This window comes from Mercenaria mercenaria, unplaced genomic scaffold (genome assembly GCF_021730395.1).
Source record: "Mercenaria mercenaria strain notata unplaced genomic scaffold, MADL_Memer_1 contig_3028, whole genome shotgun sequence".
Classification (NCBI taxonomy): domain Eukaryota; kingdom Metazoa; phylum Mollusca; class Bivalvia; order Venerida; family Veneridae; genus Mercenaria; species Mercenaria mercenaria.
This window is the reverse complement of record NW_026461130.1, coordinates 1,319-23,893: the sequence shown is the minus strand read 5'-3', so window position 1 is coordinate 23,893 and position 22,575 is coordinate 1,319. Positions and strand designations below refer to the sequence as shown.

At 33.2% G+C, this 22,575-nt stretch overlaps 1 protein-coding gene across 1 annotated transcript; it reads left to right on the top strand.

The window, feature by feature from the left end:
* Positions 1-20,958: 20,958 nt before the first annotated feature.
* On the top strand, positions 20,959-22,059 carry LOC128552683 (uncharacterized; the record flags this gene model as incomplete). The annotated part of the gene is made up of 1 exon (XM_053533725.1): positions 20,959-22,059. A coding segment is annotated over exon 1 (1,101 nt), but the record flags the coding sequence as incomplete, so codon positions are not given.
* Between the last annotated feature and the right edge of the window lie 516 nt (positions 22,060-22,575).

The window sequence follows — 22,575 nt, the reverse complement described above, 5'->3', positions numbered from 1 at the left end:
AATGAAACCCCCCCCAAAATACGCCCCGAAACAAAAAATTTTAAATACTCCCAAAGGTCGCCACATACGCCCCAACCCAAAATTTTTACTCAAAAAAAAAAATTTTTTCAGCCCAATGAACTTTTATCCCCCCAAAACTAGTTGGGGGAAAAAAGGGTCATATTGAATGAATTTAACAAAATTCCCCAAAAGTTTTGAACAAAAGAAATTGAAAAGTCTTAAATTGTATTTAATTTTGGGGGGCCTAAGTAAAATAAAAATGGGAAAAAAGGGGAAACTTCACAGGGCGCTCAACCCGACAAAAACAAAAAATTTTTGCAGCCGGGTTTATTGACTAAAAAACCCTAAGACCCCATTAACCGAAAGGAGGGATTTCAGGGAAAATCATGCACCCTTTTTAAAAAACCGAAAAACAGATGAAAGGGTTTTTCACGGCAGGGCAAAAAAATTTTAAAGCCTCTTAGCAACTTTAAAATTAAATGAAAAAATGGGTTCCCAAACTTTGGCCCAGAAATGAAAACCGTTTTTTGGAGAGAAATTGCCCCTTTGTTATAAACCCCAAATTGTTTAAAATTTGATTGTTTCCCTTTTAACCCCAATTTAACCAATTTATCGATGTTTTTTTTAATCTCTCTTTGTTTGAAAAAACTTGACTTTACGCTGGCCCTTTTTTAAAAATTGGGGGGTTATTGAAACGCCAGGGAAGAAACTTTTTAAACAAGTTTTTTTTTAATTTTGCCCGAGGCCATTTGCAAACAATACAAAAACATTTTTGATTTCTTCCAAATAGGTGATTTTGACACATGATCAGGTTTTTTTTAAATTTTTGAGAGCCGAAAATTTGGTTATTCCTTTTAACTCGGGGAAAAAATTTTGGGATATTTTTTTAAAATTTCTTTTGTTTTAAAACAAATTAAGGCAGAAAAAAAATTAAATGTGAAAAAAAATTTAAAATTTAAATTAATAAAAAAAATTTTTTTTTTTTAAAAAATTTAAAATTTAATTTTTAAATTCAAGCATCCCTTTTAAAATTTAACACATTTTTTTTTAAATTTGAAAACCAGGGAAATTAATCAAAATGCATTTTTTTAAATTACCCTGTAATACATAACATTTTTAATTTTCTTCAAATTGGGGATTTTGAATGAAAAACTGGAAATTTGAAAAAAAATTTTTGTAGGGAAAGGTTTTTTTATTCCCATTAACTCATCGTTTTTCTAAAAAAGAAATTAAAAGGGCTTGACCCCCAAAGATTTGCTAAAAATGATCTTCCTCCCCAAAATAAATTTTGTTATGAACGTAGATAAGATTTCCCTTTTTTCTAAAAAATTAAAAAAAAGCCCCAAATCAAAAAGAAAAAAAGATCGCGTCGGAAGTTAACCCAAAGGGCCCCCCCCGGGCAATTCAGATTTTTTCCCCCGGGGAAAGGGCCCCCCCCTTATCGCTATAAGGGAAAAAAAAAAAATTTAAAGCTTCAAAGTAAAAGATAAAAAAACCCAGACAGTTTCCCTTAAAAAAAAAGCGTTACAAACGCATTTCAAAATTTTCCCACGGGGGGTTAAAAAGTCAAAAAAAAGCAAAATTCTCTTTTTTTTTCCCGGGAAACCCTATATTTTGTCATAATTCATTTTTAAAGAATCAAAAAAAAAAAAGCTTTTTAATTTCAAAAATATTTAAAAAAAGTTCTTTTTTGTCGACCGATCTGGATTCCTTTAATTTATTTAGTATTTTTTGAAATCTATAACTTCATATCCATAATTTAGATGTTTAGACAAGAGCCGTAATAATTGTCCCTAGCCATTGGGCATGTCAGGCAAACGACACTAATTTTCCCTTATAGCCCCAAACCTTTTTTTACTTTAATCTTGTAAAACAATCTGATAGTTTTTGCTTGTTTGGGCTTCATGTGCGGGAATCAAAAATTCCAAAAATCCCGCAGAATTAATATTTTTTCCCTAGTGCCCAAATTATTTTTTAAGGGTTGAAGAAAATAAAAAAAAATGTATATTTTAAAAGGGTGACATTATTTTTCATAGCCTTTGAAATAAAAATTTTAAGTGAAAATTAGTTTTAAAAATAAAATTTTAAAAAAATGGAAAAATTTTTTATTTAAATGTTACCATTTTTATCCGTTTCACCCTTTAACACGTGTACAAAGACGGGCAAGAATTTCCAAATCAAAAAAATCAACGATATTCAAACGTTTGGGGAAAGGGCAAAAAAAAAAAAAACCATATAAAAAATTAAAAAAAGACTCATTGAAAAAAGAAAACTTTTCTATTTTAAACTCCAAAAATTAAATAAATTTTGTGGGGAAAAACCTTTTTGGTGTCTTTTTGATATTTAAAAATTTCCCCCCTTCTGAAATGTCGTTAGGCGTAAAAATTTGCCCGGGAAAAAACGGCAAAAATGGGATACTCTCCCCGATTACCTTTTTTAAAGGGGAGAAAATTTGCTTTAAAAGCAAGCAAACGGATTTGAGTTTTCGGGTATGAAAAAACGAATTTCCCCCCTTTTTCTAAAGCCCATAAATAAATAAAAAAATTTTTTCCCCTTTTGTGAAACCAAAATAACGTCCAAAACCCCAAAAACCCGACAAACCACCAACATTCTAAAGCCTATTTATCATACCACAAAATTATTTTTAATTGACTACCATAAAAAAAATCCAATTATCATCTGGGGAGCAGGCTGTTTCTGGGGTCCCTGTACCATGTTCACACGAATAAGGACCCGGAAATAAAAAAAAAAAATAGATTTATTTGTGATGATCCCAGTTTGGAAAGTTTAAAAAGAATATAATTTTTGAATCAAAATGTAAACTTTAAAAGAAAAGAACGTAAAACAGATAAAAATTTTTAAGTGCAAAAAAATTAAAAAATTAAAAGGGTTTCCTAATAAAATATTTTTCAAAAAATTTCGATTTTAGACGAGTGTTTTATGATTTTTTTTTAAAATTTTAAAAGACTTAATACAAGAAAAACCCATTTTAAAGTTTTCAAATGTTTTAAAAATCAAACGAAGAACGGTAAGAAATTTTTTTAAACTAAATTTATAAATGTTGTTGATACGCAGACAATAAAAAAAAAGAGAAACATTAAAAAAAGGCTGAAGCCTGCAAATATATTGTTAGTTTTCTAAAAAAAAAAAAGTACATCAATCCCCATTCAATGAAAGTCGGTCAAAAATTTTTGAAGGAAACACATAAAGCAAGTTAGACCTTTATCGAAACCCATAAAAAGGGGGGCTTCAATAAATAATTCTAAATCAACAATTTTTTTCTATAGAAAAAACTCTAAATAAGGTTTTCATTAGCATTATAAAATTGTGATGCTGCACACAATTTACAAAATTTTTTAAAGGGGGAGCGGGGCTAGTTTGAAAAGGGTTGTCGGTCGCTCAACCCCGGGGTTTTTGGGTCAAGCCCCCGCGGGTCGCGACCTTTGACTTCCCAAATGACCCCAGTACGGGTTTTTTCGAGGATAGACTTTTTTGATAAAAAACCCCTATTTTTAAATTAAAAAATTTGGCTGCAAAATTTATGGACGGACGGACGGCAATTTTGGGATAAAAATTTTTACGTTTCCCTTTGGGTAACAAATTTATAGCTGCTTTGAAAGGGAAAATTTTTTTGTCAAATTATAAATAAAAAATTTTCCGTCCCCAATATTGAAAATGTGAGCAGAAAACTTTAAAAAAAACTATAAAATTGCTTTTTGTAAAAAGCACGCCCCTCCCCCGATGCAAAGCCCAAAAGGCCCAAGAATCAATAGGGTCAGGACAAAAGTCAAAGAGAAAACTGGGGGGGTTTGGCTGCAATAGGATCATCTACTTGGCATATCCAGCCCACCCCGCTAGGTTTCAACACCCCCTTGGGCCTAGTGGTTCTCAAGTCACTCTTCAGGCTCCTGTGACCTTGACCTTTGTTTAAATTTGGCCCACTTAAAATTTTACTTTAATTTTTGTATAAAAATTCTGATATTGATGCTTAAATTAGGGCTTATCAGGTGCGGGAAAAAATAATTAAAAAATAATTGCGGGCAAAATTAAATGTTTTCATAGTACCCCTTTATTTTTAAGGGTTAAGAAAATTTTGAAAAAAAGTATTTTTTAAAAGAACTATTACTTTAAAATTTTTCCAAGCATTATATTTAAGTGAAAAATTAGTTTTAAAATGTTTTTAAAATTTTGGAAAATTTTTTTTTTAAATGAAATTACCATTTTTAACCGGTGTCACCCTTTTAAACTGTACAAGACGGGCAAAAATTTTTCCAAATCAAAAAAATCAACGATATTCAAACTTTTAGGGAAAAAGAAGACATAAAAAATAATTTAAAAAAAAGCCCAAAAATTGAAAAAAGTTTAAACTTTTCAAGTTTATTTCCCAAAAAATTTTTAATAAATTTTGTGAGATGTTTCCTTTTGGGTTCAATTGATTTAAAATTTTCCCCCCCTTCTGAATGCTTAAAGGGCGTAAATTGCCCCCCGATTACGGCTAATCGATACTCTCTCGATTACCTGTTTTCAGGGGAGACAATTGCGTTTATAAGCTAGCAAACTGGATGTGAGATTTCTGGGTATGAGAAAACGAACTTACCCACTTTCTGAGCCCATAAATCAAAAAAAATTTTTTTCCCCCTGTGAATCCAAAAAATACAGTCCTACGCCTTACAAAAAACCCCCACATCATTTTGTTTCTCTGGGTTATCAGTACCACAAATTGGGTTAATTGACTCCCATAAAAAAAAACCCAAATTTAAACATGCGGGTTTGAAAAGGGGTTTTTTTCTGGGTGCTGTACCATGTCACACTGAAAATGGGACGGGAAAAAAAATAAAATAGATTTATTTGTAAAATGAACCCAATGGAAAATTGTTAAAAAGAATAAAAAATTTATAAAATAAAAATGTGACTTTAAGAAAAAAAAGCCCAAACAGATAAAAATTTAAAGGCAAAAAAAATTAAAATTTAACACTTTCCCTAAAGAATATTTTTCGAAAAACTTTTTATTGATTTTCCCCAGACTGTATATTTTTTAAAATTAAAATTTAAAAAAACTTAGATACAAGTATACATCTTAGATTCGATGTTTTAAAAAAAACAAAAAGAAGATACGGGTAAGTTTTTATTACTAAAATTATCATTTTTGTTGATACGTCCAACAATAAAAAAAATTATGAAAACATTAAAAAAAGGCTGAAGCCAGAAAAATAATTGTTATTTTTCTATAAAAAAAAAAAGTCCCGTCAATTCCCGAAAAACTTTTTAAAATCTTTAAACAATTTTGTGGAAACAAATAAAGCATGTAAAAACCCAAATCGATACCCCAAGAAAATTTGGGGCAAAAATAAAAATCGATCAAAAAAATGTTCAAAAATGGAATAAACCAAATAAGGTTTTTCCCTTACTTTAAACTTTGGGAAAAAATTGCTGCACAAAATTTAAACCCATGTTTTCAAGGGGAGCGGGGTCTATTTTGATAAGGGCCCGGTCGCACAATCCAGGGTCTTGGGTTCAAGCCCCGCGGGGGTTCGCGCCCTTTACTTCCCCCCCCCAAATGACAAAATTACTGGTTTTTTCGGGGATTTTGCCCTTTTGGGAAAAACCCCTTTTTTTAAATTTAAATTCAAAAATGGCTGCAAAATTTTAGGGACGGAGGGAAACGGTCAATGTTGGATAATTTTTACGTTTCCCTTGGGGCCTTATAAAAAAATTTTGAAAGCTGCATTGAAATGAATTTTTTTTAAATTTTTAATAAGAAATTTCCGTCCCCAATTTTGAAAATTTGTGACATAAAAAATTTATAAAATATTTAGAAATTGCTTTTTTAAAAAAGCACGCCCCCCGATGAAAAATTCCTATGGGCCCAAAAAAGTCAATGGGGGTTCCCGGGACAAAAGCAAAGAGACACTGAGGTTTTGGCTGCAATGGGGATCATCAACTTGGCAAATCCAGTCACCCCGCTGGGTTTAAACATTTTTTTGGGCCAGTTTTCCAAGTCACTCTTCAGGCCCTGTGCCCCGCCCTTTTTGATTAAGGGGCCCCCCAAAATTTAAATAGGGATCATCTACTCTGCTTTTCCCAATCATCCTTTTAAAGTTTCAAAAATTCTAGGAAAAGTGTTTTCTAAAGAAATTTTCCGGAAATGATTTTACATGACCGGGCCCCCCGTGACCTTGATTTTTAAAATAGCCTGCCCCAAAAAAAACAATAGGGGTCATCTACTCTGCATTTTCCCAACCCTCCAAATGAATTTCAACATTGGGGGTTTCAAGGGTTTCCGTTATTGATCGGAAATTTTTTTTCCATTTTAGACTCCTGGCCCTTTGACCTTTAACAGAGTGCCCCCAAAAAATTGATAGGGTCATCTACTCTCCCAAGTTCAATCACCCAAATAAAATTTTCAAAAAAATTCGGATCAAGATTGTTATTGTCGGAAATGTTATCAATGTTCAGCCCCGTGCCCTTGCCCTTTTTAACGGAGTGCCCCCCAAAAAACAATAGGAGTCATTTACTCTGCATGAACAATCATCCTATTAAGTTTCAACTTTCCCTATTTGAGAATTCCAATTTTATTGATCAAAAACGGTTTTTGATTTTCGGGCCCCCTTTTGGACCTTGACTTTTTAATAGAGTGCCCCCAAAAATCGAAAGGTGCCCATCAACTCTGCATAAACAAATTTCATTCTAAGAAGTTTCAACATTCTGGGTAAAGTTGTTCTCAAGTTACGGCCCGGAAAGGGTTTTTTTAAATGTTCGGGCCCCCTGGGGTTTTTAAAACCTTTTAAACAAGTGACCCCAAAATCAATGGGGGTAAATTTGCTCCCCGACCAATCTTTCCCTATAAAAATTTCAACATTCGGGGCAAGTGAAAACTTAATTATTGATGGGAAAATGGTTATCAATGTTCACCCCCTGTGACCTTGCCCTTTTTACGGAGTGCCCCCAAAAAAAACAATAGGGGTCGTCTACTCCAGAACCCCTTAAAACCCTATAAAGAAAAAATTTGGTTCCCCATTTAAATTTACCCGGAAATAAAGTGACTTACGAGGAAAACGGACAGGGCAAAAAAAATTTATGTCCCCCCCCCTCGGGGGGGAGTGGGAGGGAGGGGGGGGGGTGGGAAATTAAGACAAAAATTAAAATTTCCTAGATTACCCGACAACAAAAATATTTGTTAATAATTTTTGGAGTTTAAATACTATACATCCTAAAAATGAATATACTACATCCAAAAAATAAACAAACTTTTTGAAAACCCATGGACGATCCAAACCGAAATATCCCGATGGCAAAATCCAATACATACCCGAACCCAAAAACAACCTAAAACCGGGCAATCTATTTTTAAATACATCAACAGGGCCCTTCCCCCCTTTAAAAAAAACAAAGGCTTTTATTTAATTAGGGGAACACATGAGAAAAAATTTTTTTTTACAACTTTTTTAACGTGTTCTTAATAAAAATTTCCTCCACAGCGCAAGTAAGACAGGGGGTTTTTTTAAATTTTTCCGGGGCGGGGGCGGGTTCGTTTCCCAAACGCAGGCATCTATTTTTCATTTTTTTGGAATTTTAAAAAATAGTTTATAAACGAAAACTCATATCTAATTTCCTTTTAAAACCAAACTTCAATTTGAAAGAAAGATCTTGTTTTTGGCCTAAATCTGGAGGCAGGCCTTTAAATAAGTTCCCACAAAAACTTAAATTTTAGCATTAAAACCCCAAACCCTTTAAACATTTTTATCTTTTTCAACTAAATACCCTTTTCATGTATTTTTTCCCGGGGGGGGAAACAAAAAACCAACAAAAAAAGGGTTTTTCCTTTTCCTTTGTGCTAATTTTTAACCATGCAGCCCTGCTGTTTCAATGGGTGGCAACAGAAAAAAGACAAAAAAAAAAAAAATTTAAAAAGACAGTGATTTAAAAATCATTTACCCTTTAATTTAAAAATCCCCCAAACATTTCTTTTAAAAAATCCCAATTTAAATGATTTTTTTAAAATAATCGGACCCAAAAATTGAATAAAAAATTGTAAAGATCGGCATTACTGACACTGTGAAAAAACTGTTTTTAAAAAAAAATAAATTATACGAGTGGGAAAATTTAAATATTTTAAAAATTTCATGTATTTATTTTTTGAAAAAAACACAATAAAAGTTTTCTTGATCTTTTTCTTGTATCTATCGCTAATTACCCAGTGATTTAAAAAAGTGGTAATGATAGTCGTGGTCCCCGTGTTCCCTGTGGGAAAAACGATTTCAGGTTTTTCCCGGGGAAAAATCACCTAGGTATTAATTAATCCCCAAAAAAGTTAAAAAAACATTGGGTATGGTAGTAAGTTGTAAGGAAATGAATAATTTCTTTTTACTACACATTTTTTCCCCTTTTTTCTTTTTATTTAATAAAAGAAATATTAGAGTGAATTGTTGGTATTTTCCCCAATGCAAAATTCAATATACTTTGACAAAAACATTTTGCAACAAAAAATGTTTAAAAATGTAACCAAATTTTCTAATTAACGAAAAAGTATAAAAAAATAAATCAAATAAAAGTACCCCAAATCAATCCCTTTTAAAAAAATACTGAAAACAGAAGGAAAAATTTAATTACCGGTTTCGGCAAATTTTTTTATGTCAAATTTACATAGGGTAAACCCGATCCCAAAATTTCAAATTGCAGAGAATTTCAAAAAATTTCGTGTATCCACCAAAATTTTTTCCCCATTGCATTCACAACTACCCTCATTAAAACACAAGCCGGCGGATTTTTCCCTTTTGGGAAAGAGAGCCCACTCCCGTTGCCCCAATGCTGGGCAGGTCCCGGGAAGTCTTTTTCTGTTCTTGTACTTCTTTATTTACAGCACCCCAAGAATTACAATAAGTGTTCAATGCCTGCCAAAACTGGTGATATTTTGGGGGCCACTGCAAACCGCGGAACTCCATGCTGGTTAAACAAATTATCAACCCAAAACCCTTTTAAAGAAGTGGTTTTTGGATTGTCCTTTCCAAAAAAAAAGCATTCGGAAACCCCAAACGGGGCAATATAAACCCAAAAAATTCCCAACAGACGACCCCCCAAACGCTTTAATAAACCCTTTTTGTGAGAAAAAAACGGTAATTGGTCAAAGCAATGGGAATTTTGCAACTTTTGAAAAAGGTTTAAACCCCAGGTAATTTTTAACAAAAAAATATTCTAAAAGGTATGATTCGCTTTTTATTCTGCCCTTTTAATAATTTTTAAACACGTTTGACATGGTTTCTTTTTTTTTATAAATTAATTTTTTTCCGGGGGGATGATAATTTGAAAGTTACCCAAAAAAAAACATGTTTTGTTGCAGAACTTTTTTTTGGCGAGTACATATTTTTTCATAGGTAAAAACTATGAAATGGGGTTAAATTTTTAAATCAAAACATAAAAAAAAAAAAATTTGTTTTTTTTCTACTTTAAGGGCAAAAAAAAACTTCACCTTTCTTTTAAATTTGTATATCTTGCATGGTTTTTGTAAAAAAAAAAATCAGAATTAAAACTATCCAAAACCAAAAATAAAAATAAAAAAATATTAAAACCCCTTTAAAAACATCCGGTACCAGTTATCCCCATCTGAAAGTTTTGGGGAAAAAACAAAGTTGTTTAAAGCACATTCAACAAACTAAAGGGAAAAGGGCCAAACTCAAAATGCAATTTTTTCTTTCCCTTCCCTATCCCCAGCATTAAAGAAACATTTTGCGACAGACCCTGGGTTTGGTGCACCCCCGCTTTTGGGTTTGGTAAATTTTTCCCTATGGCGCGGAAGAAAAAGCATTTAGTGGAAAAATTTCCCTCAAAAGGGAAAACCCCCACATACTTTTTTTGGACATGAAATTTTCCCCCGGGAAAGTTGGCATTTGTAAAACAAAAAACCAAAGGGCCCTGCCAAAATTTTTTGGGTTTTGGGCGTGGTCAGGTTGGGGGGTGTGCGTACTCGCAGGGGGTCCAAAATGACACTGTCGAAAAAATTTTGGGTTTTCCCTTTTAAATTTATCAAAAAAAAGCAATTTGCGCTGGGTTTAAAAAATGGCGCAGAATGGTTTTCCCAAAACCCTCCCTTTTTCATATTTTATCCAAGTCCCCGCTCTGACCCAGTTCCGTAATTCCCGTTTCAATTGCGCCCTGGGGCTCCCTGTTTGGGGTTTTTATCTTTAAGAAAAGTTTTAAAAAGGGAAAATGTTTAAATTTTTTGTATACACTAGTTTGTCAACGTTGAAAATAAAAAACAAAAAGGTAAGATAATGGGCCCTAACAAAATCATTTACAAACCAAACCTTGAAGGTTTTTCCCCGGGAGGCTGTAAATTATATTTTTTTAATCATTAGCAACATTGAATCAATTAGTAAAGATTTTCCATAAAAACTTATCCCCCGTTTGAGCCAAAAATGAATAAATACCAAAATATCATGGGTTTTACGGAGCGGGGAAAGTAATAAAGCCAACAAATTAAAAAGATAATAAAACCAGTGGGAATAAAGTCAAGAACCGACGTCCCTTTAAAGTATAGGGGGAAAAAATTGGTCAAATGACTTGTTTAAAAAAAAAGAAAGTAGATTTTTTTGTTTGGAAGAAAAGCTAAAAATTTAAAAAAAATAAAAATTCATTTGGACTTTCCCCCTAAAACAAGCCTCCCCATTTTAAACAATTTTTCCACCGTTTAATAAATTTAATATAAAAAAACACTATGAAAATTTTCAAATTTCCCTTTATTATAACAACGTGAAACACTGTTTTAACCCTACACAAGCTCTTTTGATTACCGGGAAAGAATGTTCTAAACGGGGGGGGAAAAATTCGACAGGGAGGAAAAAAAAACCGAAACACCGAAGGGAAAAATTTAATTTAAATTTAAGTCATCAATAAGAATTTTGGGGAAACCCGTTGCATGGAAGCCGGTGACTTTAACGTTTTTTGAGAGGCTTTGTTTGTTGTCTTTTTGGGTTTTTAGGAAATCCAATTTTAACTTAAATGTAACTTTAAAAAACCCAGAATTTTGTGTAACTCCCGTATGCTTCACTTACTGCTTTTAAATTTTGTGTGTCAAATATTTTTCTAGCTTTTAAATACTGGGGAAAAAGTAAAAAAAAAAAGTTCTTGGGGAAAAATAAAATTACCAAAAACTTTATAATGGAATTTAGCTTTATTAAAACCCATTCCTAAATTTTTTTGATATTTACTTTTAAATTTAGTAAATTTAAAAATTTTGAATTTTTTTATTTTAAAAAACTAAAGGGAAAATGCTTAAAGTAAAGCGTGTTTCCTTTTGGTGAAATTCTGTATTTAAAAATTTTGAAAAGAGCACCATCTGCAGAAACCAACATTTGCCTGTAAGTTCCCCGAGATTTAAAAAAAAAATTGCCAAAAAAATGCCTTTAATACTCTTTTCCTTTTAAAAAAATGGAATATAAGTAAATTTTAAAGCTTGGTTTTTTCAAGAACAAGGGTTTACAAAACGGCCCTAGGGCGCCTACCAAAAACACACCATAACATGTAAACAAAGTTTTACCAAAATTATTTCCCCAAAAAGAAAATTTTTGAACAATTTGCATTAAGATTGGGCCAAAAATTTGTGTCCAGCAAGTAATTTTTTTTTTTAAAATTTTAAACCAAAAAACCCAGTTTTTTTGGCCAACAAGTGACCCAGATTTCATCAAGGAAGTCATTCCCGACTAAAAATTTTTAAAAAAAAAACCCCTTTTAAAAAGCGCCCCCAAATTTCATACAAAAAGTTTTTCTTTTTTTTATCAGGGGACCTAAATTTATTTACCCCGATAAACCCTAAATTTAAACTTACCTAATTTCATAAAGCAAACAATTTTGATCAAAATTTCCCTGAAGATCAGATGTAAAAAACAGTGCCTGTTGCATACGCAAAGTTTTTAAATTGGGGGGTTTGGGGAAACCCAGTGACCTAGTTTTTTTAAACCAAAAATAAACCCCAAAATTTAGACAAGACCCCCGAATTTTACCAAACAACCATTCTGTCGGTGCAAAAAGTAGTCCCCTATTGGGTACACCAAATTTTGACCCTAGAAACCAATATTCGAACTTGACCTTTGATTTCATAAAAGGGAAACCCTTCCCGACTAAAATTTTATGAACCTAATTTATAAAATACAGCCACTATCGCATGCAAAACGTTTTTTTACCGCCTCGATAGCCTAGTGGTAGAGCATCCGCTTCGAGAGCGGAGGTCGTGGGTTCGATCCCCGGCCGCGTCATACCAAAGACGTGAAAAATGGTAACAGTAGCTCCCTTGCTTGGCGCTCAGTATTAAAAGGGAAACTGGCCCCTTTTCTCATACCCTCGTGGCGATGGATTCCATCAGGAATGAGGTATCAAGAGTGATTTATATAAGTTGTAGAACTTCCTTCACAATCGACCTAAAATAAATAATGTATAAACTAACGTTTTTTAAATTTGTCCTATCCACCTACATTTTGACTCCAGCTGACCCATTATCAAAATTGACCTTGATGAAATCATTCTGACCAAATTTCATGAAGATCAATTGAAAAATACAGACTCTATCGCATACACAAGGTTTTCCTTTGATTTGACCTAGTGACCTAGTTTTTGACCAAAGATGACCCACATTCGAACCTGACCTAGACTTAATCAAAGCAATCATTCTGACTTAAGTTTATGAATACCCGTTGTAAAATGCAGCCCTTATTGCGTAAACAAGGTTTTGCTATAATTTGACCGGGTGACCTAGTTTTTGACCCTAGATGACACATATTCAAACTCTACCTAGATTTCATCCAGACAAACATTTTGATCAAATTTCATGAAGATCAATTGAAAAATACAGCCTTTATTACACAAGGTTTTTCTCTGATTTAACCTAGTGACCTAGTTTTTGACCCCAGATCAACAATTTTCGAACTTGGCCTAGATTTTATCAAGATATTCATTCTGACAAAATTTCATGAAGACCGATTGAAAAATACAGCCTCTATCGCATACACAATGTTTTACTTTGATTTGACCTAGTGACCTGATTTTTGACCCCAGATAACCCATTTTCAAATTTGGCCTAGATTTCATCAAAGCAATCATTCTGATTAAATTTCATACAGATCAGTTAAAAATACAGCCTCTATCGCATACACAAGCTAAATGTTGACAGGCGACAGACAGACGACAGACAGACGACGGACGCCGGACATCGAGCAATCACAATAACTCACTGAGCATTGCTCAGGTGAGCTAAAAATGGAAGAAAAACCAAGAAAAAAAAACAAGAAATATTATATCGGAAGTAAAAAGTGTAAACATTTTGACAAATTAGTAGATATTTTATGGTTTACCTGTTCATCTTATAAGTGTAAAGAAATAGTAACGTTTCAAAGCTATAGAACGTACAGAACAGGAAATCCTATACTTCCTGTATTAGGGCTTAGTTCTGACAGATATGTATCTGAGTTATGTTTCATAGTCTACTCACTCACCTAATATGATGACAAAAAGTGTATTCTGTTTAGAAATATAACGCTTATAGAAATCAAGTAAATGGGACTTAAACAACCGTTTAACCAAGAATTTCTATGTTGTAAGTTTAAGAGGAGCCATAATTCTTTTAAAATGAGTTACGTACTCTTCTCATGATGATCAACAAGCGTGCTAAGTGTCATCAATGCTATGGCACGTTTTTTCTTTTTGATTGACATGTGTTTTTAGAACATGTGTATCTAAACAAACATCTTGACTCATGTTTATTATATATTTTAACAACTTATTTGCACAACCTGAACACGAAATTGTCATTTCAATCATCAGAAATGCAAGATTTATCTTCAATATCAAAACAGATCAACACAAACATAGTATGAACAATAACCTAACAGTTAATCTTTTCAACGTTCCGGTGCTATGCCTTTGTCAAGATAAACAAATAAAAGGAAAAAAGAAGACGTAACGTTAAATGGCGGGTCAATCCGCATGTGTTAAATACATAACATCGCATAGTCAGCAAAACATTAAAACGAAGATATTCTTAACCCATGGTATTTGGTCCAAGATGCAGCTATTGTCAATATTTATCGTTTATCTTTTCGTAATTTTTATCAGACATGGTGAGTCAACATGTTTTGTCAAGTTTCTTGATCTCTACCGCAGACGTTAATACAGGGACACCTAATAAATTTGTATTGATATTTATTTGTTATAACCTGCTATTTGTTTGTCCAAAAAATAGTTAAAGTTTACAAAAACAACTGCTCTGAGTATATATTGTGATAAGCTAAATTGTCTAGAATGACCGGCATTTTAGACTGATTTGGAAAACCAAAGTAGACTGTAGTTAATGTAATGCATAAAAGTACATTCTAAGCTGTTAAAACTAATTTCAAAGTTGGTAAAAATTCCGACTACTTTCTATTTCATATAGTAAATATCATTATCAAATAGATATGCTTAGACATGATACAATATAACAACATTTTATTTGTTAATCTTTATAATTGATATTGAAAATATTGTTTATTAAGATAATACAAAGTTATGCAAAATAATTTTACCTAGATAATTGTATTTCCCAGGATTCAAAGAATACAAATGGTTTCACACATGTGCAGGATTTGTAAATAGTAATAGACTGAAATATGAGTCTATAAATGTATATTTCAGTTGTTATGCCAATGCAGGTTTTGGCCTTACCTGTTTAACTTGATATCCCGATTATTTTGTAAAAGTTCAGAATAAAGATCTTAAGGTATCATGCAAAAATTGTAAGTTAACCCGACACAGACATCACTGTCGCAGCAAATTTTGATGTTTTCTTATATGTTCATAGAATGCGACAGATGACCCCTGCAATAGATATCTACAATAATATTAAATTTTAGGCCTGCAAAATCCCACCTTTGATTAATTGATATATAGTAATTGTTGCGGGATGTATTTTTGGGTCCTGGAATTTCTATTGATGTTTCTATCATATATAGCATCTTTTACCAAACAGACGTGACGAAGGCCTATGTTTAAAGTCACCAAACAAAGTGAAAATTTCCAATGCCAATGCTAGCTTTGTACTATATTTCTAAAGTTGTTTATAACTGAATACTAAGTACATGAAGCGATACAAACTGATAAGAACTTAAGAACTTGCAAACTATTTCTTAAAATATTTGAATAAAAAAATAAAAAATATATCACTTCCTGAAGATGATAATATATCACATATCATGAAGAATTATCTTCAGTCAAATTTACAAGTGTTAATACAATTTCAAGGTTAATTGCCTCCATAACTAGTTTATGACGTTTTGTATTGGAACCATACTGTGAAAATATCTGAACCTGCTGCTTCGACAAAGTAAAATACTTGGGCCACAACCAAGATCTAGGCCTTTAATTGCATAAAGTCTAGCAAACATTTGATATAAAAAAGTATGTAACACTAACAAAACATCAAGTAAAAAGACACTACGCTCGATTTTATATGATATTATTAGCATTAGATATGTTTAATTCAGATTTCAGTCAAGCTAAATTTAGTTTGTTCATTTTAATAATTAGGCCGTTATAAATATTTTAGGTTATAGATAATTCAAACCTAGTAAGCAAAACTATTTAACGCAGATTTTTGTTATTTCATAGGACTCATTTCCTCCATGTTTAAAAGGAATAATATGGTTTCACGCATGTGCATGACACAAAAAAAGTAAATAACGTAGATACAATAATCAACCTTTCCTACTTCCTTTTTAAATGACATATCGTAGTAGCGCTGGAGCGACAAATCAAAAGAAATCAAAATTTATTTATTTTCGGCGTGATTTCGACAAAGTAACAAATGCTATGTTTATATTTTTTACCGATAAGTGTAAACAAGTTCACGATAACATTTAATGTTATTTTACTATGATACCATTATTATGAGAAAAAAATTAGAGCGAAATTTATCGTTTAAAATTTGGTTTATTTTTCCATTTTCTTTGAAATGCCGTGCGATATTTTTAACAGTTAAGGACGTCGGTCGAGAGGAAAACTGAACTGCAGGACAGTGGAACATCAATAAAACATCTCAAAATCATATTCTTAAGAAAGACGTACTTCAACACAGCAAAGTACACTTTTAACTAATGAAATCGGATAAAAAATGTTAAAATCAGATGTATTTAATGTAAAAAGACAAAATGTGAAAGTGATTATACATATTTATTATTATATGTTCTAAAAATAATCTAAATTTCATTGGCCGAAACCGCTCATCATTTCTCAAAATATCTTTCATGTTTAATGGTTAGTGGGTTTCTCCAATTAAAAATGATTTTCTAAAAATAGAATTGAAGTTTCACATAGTTATTGTTACTTTCAAATATTAAATATGTTGCAAAAAATATTTGTTCATGTAATAAAACAGTTATTGACTCTTGAGCCATTGAATATGATGTGATATTCACCGGAAGAGGACAATATTGACCTCGGCTATTGCCTCGGTCAATATTGCCTTCATCCGGTCAATATCACATCATATCCAATGGCTCAAGAGTCAATAATTATAGGTTATTAGCTTTGTATCGGGAAATATGCACGAGTTCTTCAGTGGAAATATTGCGCGACTTTAGGAGCGCAATATTCTTCCGCTGAAGAACGAGTGCATATTTCTCGATGCAAAGATAATAACCTTTTTATTACATACGCATCTACACGTATAAATATTATGTAAATATCATAAATATGTTCAATAGCCTGAATAGGATTGACAATGTTGAACTTAATAGAAAAAAAATAGTGCAACAGCACACACTGAATTACGTCACGCACCCGATATGAAATTTAGGCGTCAGTGTATGGAAAAATATTGACGTTTCCGGTACCAGTGTAACTTAACGGGGAATAGAAATTAGTATGTAATAATTGTATAATGTTTGATGATAACCTTGTATAAGGCTAGGGTTCAAAAGATTTCTTTTGCACACAATTAAGATACCAAATTATGAATAATTTAGATGTTCACTTAAGATTGTAACATGAATTCGTGTTTATATTCTGTTATCTTTCAATCATTTTGGCATTATGGTGTATTCATTACATGGTTACAAACAACGTGGCTTCCGAGTCATGAATAATGCAGCAGTTCCAAAGACAACACAAATAAGAGAATGTAGAGTAAGTCCTTCTCCTTATTTGTTGTCCCTAGTGTAGAGAAGAAAGCCTATTTTGTCAATAGATGGATTATACTTGGTGTAATGATATAATTTTAAAAATCAATGGCCTACGAGTATATGAAATGACAAATGACATAAAGACATGATGAACCCAGCAATTCACTAATAGGAAAAAAATCTATTTATAGTATAATGTTTCAACAAGTGTAGAAAAAGTATATTTTACCTAAAACACAGAGTTATCCTGGACTCGTTTCCGTCATGATGAAAAGTAAAACATATAACGACTATTTGCGTATCAACGTAGCTAATTGGCATACAGACACAAAAGTCCTACGTTCCAAAACCAGTCAACAAAATTGATGAATAATTCAATACAATTTCAAAAGAATCCAAAGTCAAATGTCGCTATGCTTAAAGGCACAAGCACACATTATTTTTTTATTTCAGTTAATGTTCTCAAATGTTAATTGTTTAAAACAATTAAAACTATATCGTAAACGTATTGTTTGTTTAACAAAGATAGTATGAAGTATATACCATCTGAATAAAGGTGTGAAGATGATCATATCTTTAATTCTTTAATTAATTGCTTAAAGGAATGTATTAATCTTTCGTAAATTAGTTCAAAATTAAGCAATGTAAAACGTTTAACTTTGATGTTGGCCCCTCAAGTGGCAACTTAAATAATGTTAATTAATTTTTCAGTGGCTAGAAGTACCGAAATGTTTAAGTCATTTATCCCTTCATCGATACAAATTTGGAATGAAATACCTACAATATAGCTGGGAAAAGCGCTATATGACCTGTAATTGTGTCGGTCGGTGCAACGTTAAATCAAACAAAATAAAAAAATAAAGTTCATTTAATATGCTTGACCGGATACAGTTTTATAAAAGCACACTAAAAACTGTACTCAGTTCTTTTAACATCGATAAAAAATGTGGAGGTATATAGTAAAAATTTTCGCGCCTCGTATGAACCGATAAGGCAATATTCACTCAAGACAAATACAGCATCCATCATAATAACACTATTGTATTACGTATCAATATGTACAGACTCGCTCAAAAAACTTATATAGCACTGCACAATTCATGTTTAATGTATCACAATTGATTTAAGTTTTAAACGAATGAAGCGTTAGGATTATGTCACTCAAACTAAAATCATTATGATAAAAATGTGTATACACTACAAAAAAGGAAAATTTCAAATGACCAAAAAGAAAACATCAGCAATTATTTATCACGAAAATGACATTCTAGTGTATCTGCATACGGCTACATTAATTCAGTCAAGTTTTGGGGCATTAAACGTGTCTAAGTCAATGTCAAAACACACTAGATACTTTTGGTTCTTTTGAAGCAAATTATGTATAATAAAACGAAAACAAAAATAGTATAAGAGTTATTTATAGGTAGGTTTTTAAGCTATCAATGATTGCATAACAGTAAATTATATATTTTTGTTCTTAAACGGTATCAATGTGATGATCACTATCATGCTAAATTCATCTGCAAGACGGCTCATGGTCAGGTCAAGGGAATGCAACATGCGTGATATCTTTCGATGACTGTTTTATGATGTACTACCAATAAACTGCATTATTTTTTCATGTCTATATTTTGGAAGTTTTTGATTTATAGCAATGTTGTTTTCAGTATCATGGTAAGTGTTTACATGCTGTCATGCGTTTTGGGACCAGTTTAACTTTATAATCTAATTATCTAAAACAAAATGATAGAGTAATTTTAGGGAACAATAAAACAAGCCTTTTTAAAAGTGAATGCAACGTAATCGCTTCGCTTGGAAAATCATGGGAATTGAACGGTACAATTTTGTTCAATATGATTGATATATAATCACTGATTTACATCTATTTTAGCAGTCTGGTGGAAACTGGCATTGAAGTCATTTATTTATTACTTAAACCATATAAGCTTATCTCGATGCAGGTTACCTAACCGCGTTTACGTTTTGCCTTTATGTTCGAACAAAAGACCAGTCATTGAATTTTCAATTGTAGAAAATTCTATAAGATATCATATGAGCCGCGCCATGAGAAAACCAACATAGTGGGTTTGCGACCAGCATGGATCCAGACCAGCCTGCGCATTCGCGCAGTCTGGTCAGGCTCCATGATGTTCTCTTTTATAATCTATTGGAATTGGAGAAACTGTTAGCGAACAGCATGGATCCTGACCAGACTGCGCGGATGCGCAGGCTGGTCTGGACCCATGCTGGTCGCAAACCCACTATGTTGGTTTTCTCATGGCGCGGCTCATATAATGATGTTTAAAGTATGAACCAACTATTTATACGTTAAAACAAACAGGCGATACATAGGTTATTGTTTTATTGTCTGTTACACAAAGACAGTCGATTATCTAAAATCATCTGTTTAACCAATCAATACAAATGGTCATATCTTAAAATAAATGAATATTTTTTTATCTTTGTAAAAGTTTTAGGATTTTGTTCTTATTTTGTAATTAGCATGCTAAAATTAAAGCTGATATAGAGGATTGTTAAGCCCGCAGTTACAGTCTGCTCTCAGTGGGAATAAAAACCATCAATTACTGGACAGGGACTCTTCAAACACACATCTGTCATCCCCCTTCCCTCCAAGAATTACTAGAACTCATTTGTGTTGTGAAATGTTTCTGATATCACTTCAAAGTCACTTTCAGAAAAAAATAATAATGTATATTTTGTAACTGTCAATTACAAGACAGAAGGAATAAATTGAATTGACTTTCAATCTTCAAAACCCCATCATCAACAATACAATGCACAATAGAAAACTGGTGGTAAAAATGCACAATAGAAAACTGGTGGTAAAATATGATGATTTGGTTTTATAGTATGTTTGTTTTAGGGTTTTCGTCTTTTCTTTAACAGTATTTTAGTTATATCACGGAGAGCAGTTACTTTATCAAATGTTCTGGGATTTCGTACCAATACCAGTGTTTTAACTGTGGAAAGACGCAGTGACCAAGTACTGCACCTTACCTATACGTTTCAAAAAATGGATAATTCAAAAGGAAATATGCCCCTTGCCGGCGGGGGGATAGAAAATGCTGGCTTTATCTCCATGCAGAGGGTACGACTCCCCCGAAAATGGAGCCACCTGTTTGCCGTGGGTGGCGGCCCGTAAGCCGGAGAGGAGGGTCCTGGATGTTGAGGTGCCCCATGGCATCACGGTGAGATGATGCGTACTTGTTTGCATGTGCGCATCTTCTTCCCGTGATGTGGGTGCCAATACACATCTTTGGCCTCTAATTCGGTGTAGACGTTTTGTCGGTCGTATTGGCCCGGTACGATCAATCGGCTAGTCATGCCAAGCCCTAGGAAATATCACATTTACGTTTACATTTTATATTGTTTATTCCGAACTGCATCTTAATGTTTTCATTTTTGTATTTTCACAAACATAATTTTGAAACAAAATACGTTACACAAAATCTAACTTTACACTGCTCTACTGTCACATTTCACTGCGTTCAGCAACCTTCATATTATGTTCACACAAATTTATTTAACAATATATTTTCATATACTTCAATCTATGTTTCCTAGAAAGCGGTGGCTTAGGGCCAATCGGGTATGTAGAGTAACAGTCCCTTGAATCCCCTGATTGCTTTTCTGCAATACAGCTGGTGATATAAACAAGATTGTGAAATACTTATCCGAGTATATCACTACAGTATCCCTAACATGTATGAGCTGGATATCCGCTCTGTTAACGTGTTCCCTTCTTGGACTCCGCGGCGGGTGGGGGCTGCGAGTGATGAAATTAAATTGTCTAAATATGGCAAACCAAAATAAACGACTGCATTCGGAAACAGACTCGGACACGGAAGGTGAGAGAAATTCTCACCGACCTTTCACAACTAATTCGGCATTTCCACGATTCCTCCTTATTCAATCTGTTGAGGACAATTTTAAAATGACAAGTATTTCTCCTTTCGTCATAGAAAAAACACTCGAGAGTATAGCCGGAACGCCAAAATCTGTGAAGAAATTACGGACAGGAGATCTTTTGGTTGAAATTGAAAAGGCTGCACATGCACAGAATCTGCTCAAAATGACAAACTTTTTCGGCCACCCATGCAAGTGCATTGCACACCGTACTCTGAACTCCTCAAGGGGGGTTATTAGTTGCCCTGATCTTGATGGGGTACCAGAGACGGAGATTGTGCAAGGCCTTGCTGAACAACATGTTACAGCTGCTAGACGCGTGAAAATCAAACGAGATGGAAAAGAAATCATAACTAACACTATCATTCTTACAGTCGGCATCCCATTCCTTCCTAGTTCTGTAAAAGTAGGTTATCTTCAAACAAAGGTCACCCAATATATACCAAATCCCCTCCAATGCTATAACTGCTTTAAATTTGGACACAACGAATCAAACTGCAAAGGAGATTTCATTTGTCACAAATGCAAACAAAACGGTTTCTCTCATGAGCCAGACAGGTGCAAGGGTCCATTGTGTTGTGTGAATTGCGGCGAGGAACATTCAGCCAGGTCTCGCGCCTGCAAGACATGGAGGATTGAAAAGGAGGTCCTCAATGTCAAGTTCACACAGGGCATTGGATTCCCTGAAGCCAGACGAATCGCAACTGCTAAGTTCATGCCTCCATCATTGACAACAACATATTCTTCAATTACAAAATCAAATGCACCAAAATCAACAACGTTTTTTGACGCGTCTACGCAAACTGATTCTGCGCCTGTCCAAGATTTACCAAAGGAAAAGCCGAAAGTATCAGAAAAACCTTCGCTGACACCACAAGCTCCAAAGGCAGCTGCCCAAACCAACACTGCCCCAGTTGTACAAAATGTACCAAAGTATTCAAGCACGCCATCATCACGACAAAACGTTATACCAAATTCCAATCAACGTGGGGTGAGTCAAACACCCAAACAAAAAATTGACTTGAAAACTGATGGGTTTGGAAAGGGATCAAATGATCCCATACAAACCCATAACGGTTTCCTCATGATTTTGAACGGTTAACAGGGGAGGATGATGACGATCCGCCATTATCTGCTCCGCCCAGTTTAACCAGCACAAAGGAGGGGAAAATCAAAAGGTTCCCTCCTGAGTGAATGCAACACTAATACTTTAATTTTCCAGTCGTTTAATTTTTGTTTGCCATTGTAAATGGAAAGTAAAATTATCCAGTGGAATTGCCGTGGACTTAAAGCAAATTATAATGAAATTCTCCTTCTCTTATCAAAATATAATCCTTTACTTATGTGCCTTAGTGAAACATTTTTAAAGGAAACGGACAAAATAGCTTTCAAAAATTATTCAGTGTATAACTTCATAAACACTAACACTGATAGAGCGTCTGGTGGTACATCTATTATTATTAATAATGCATGTCCGCACAGACAAATTGTTCTAAATACAAGTATC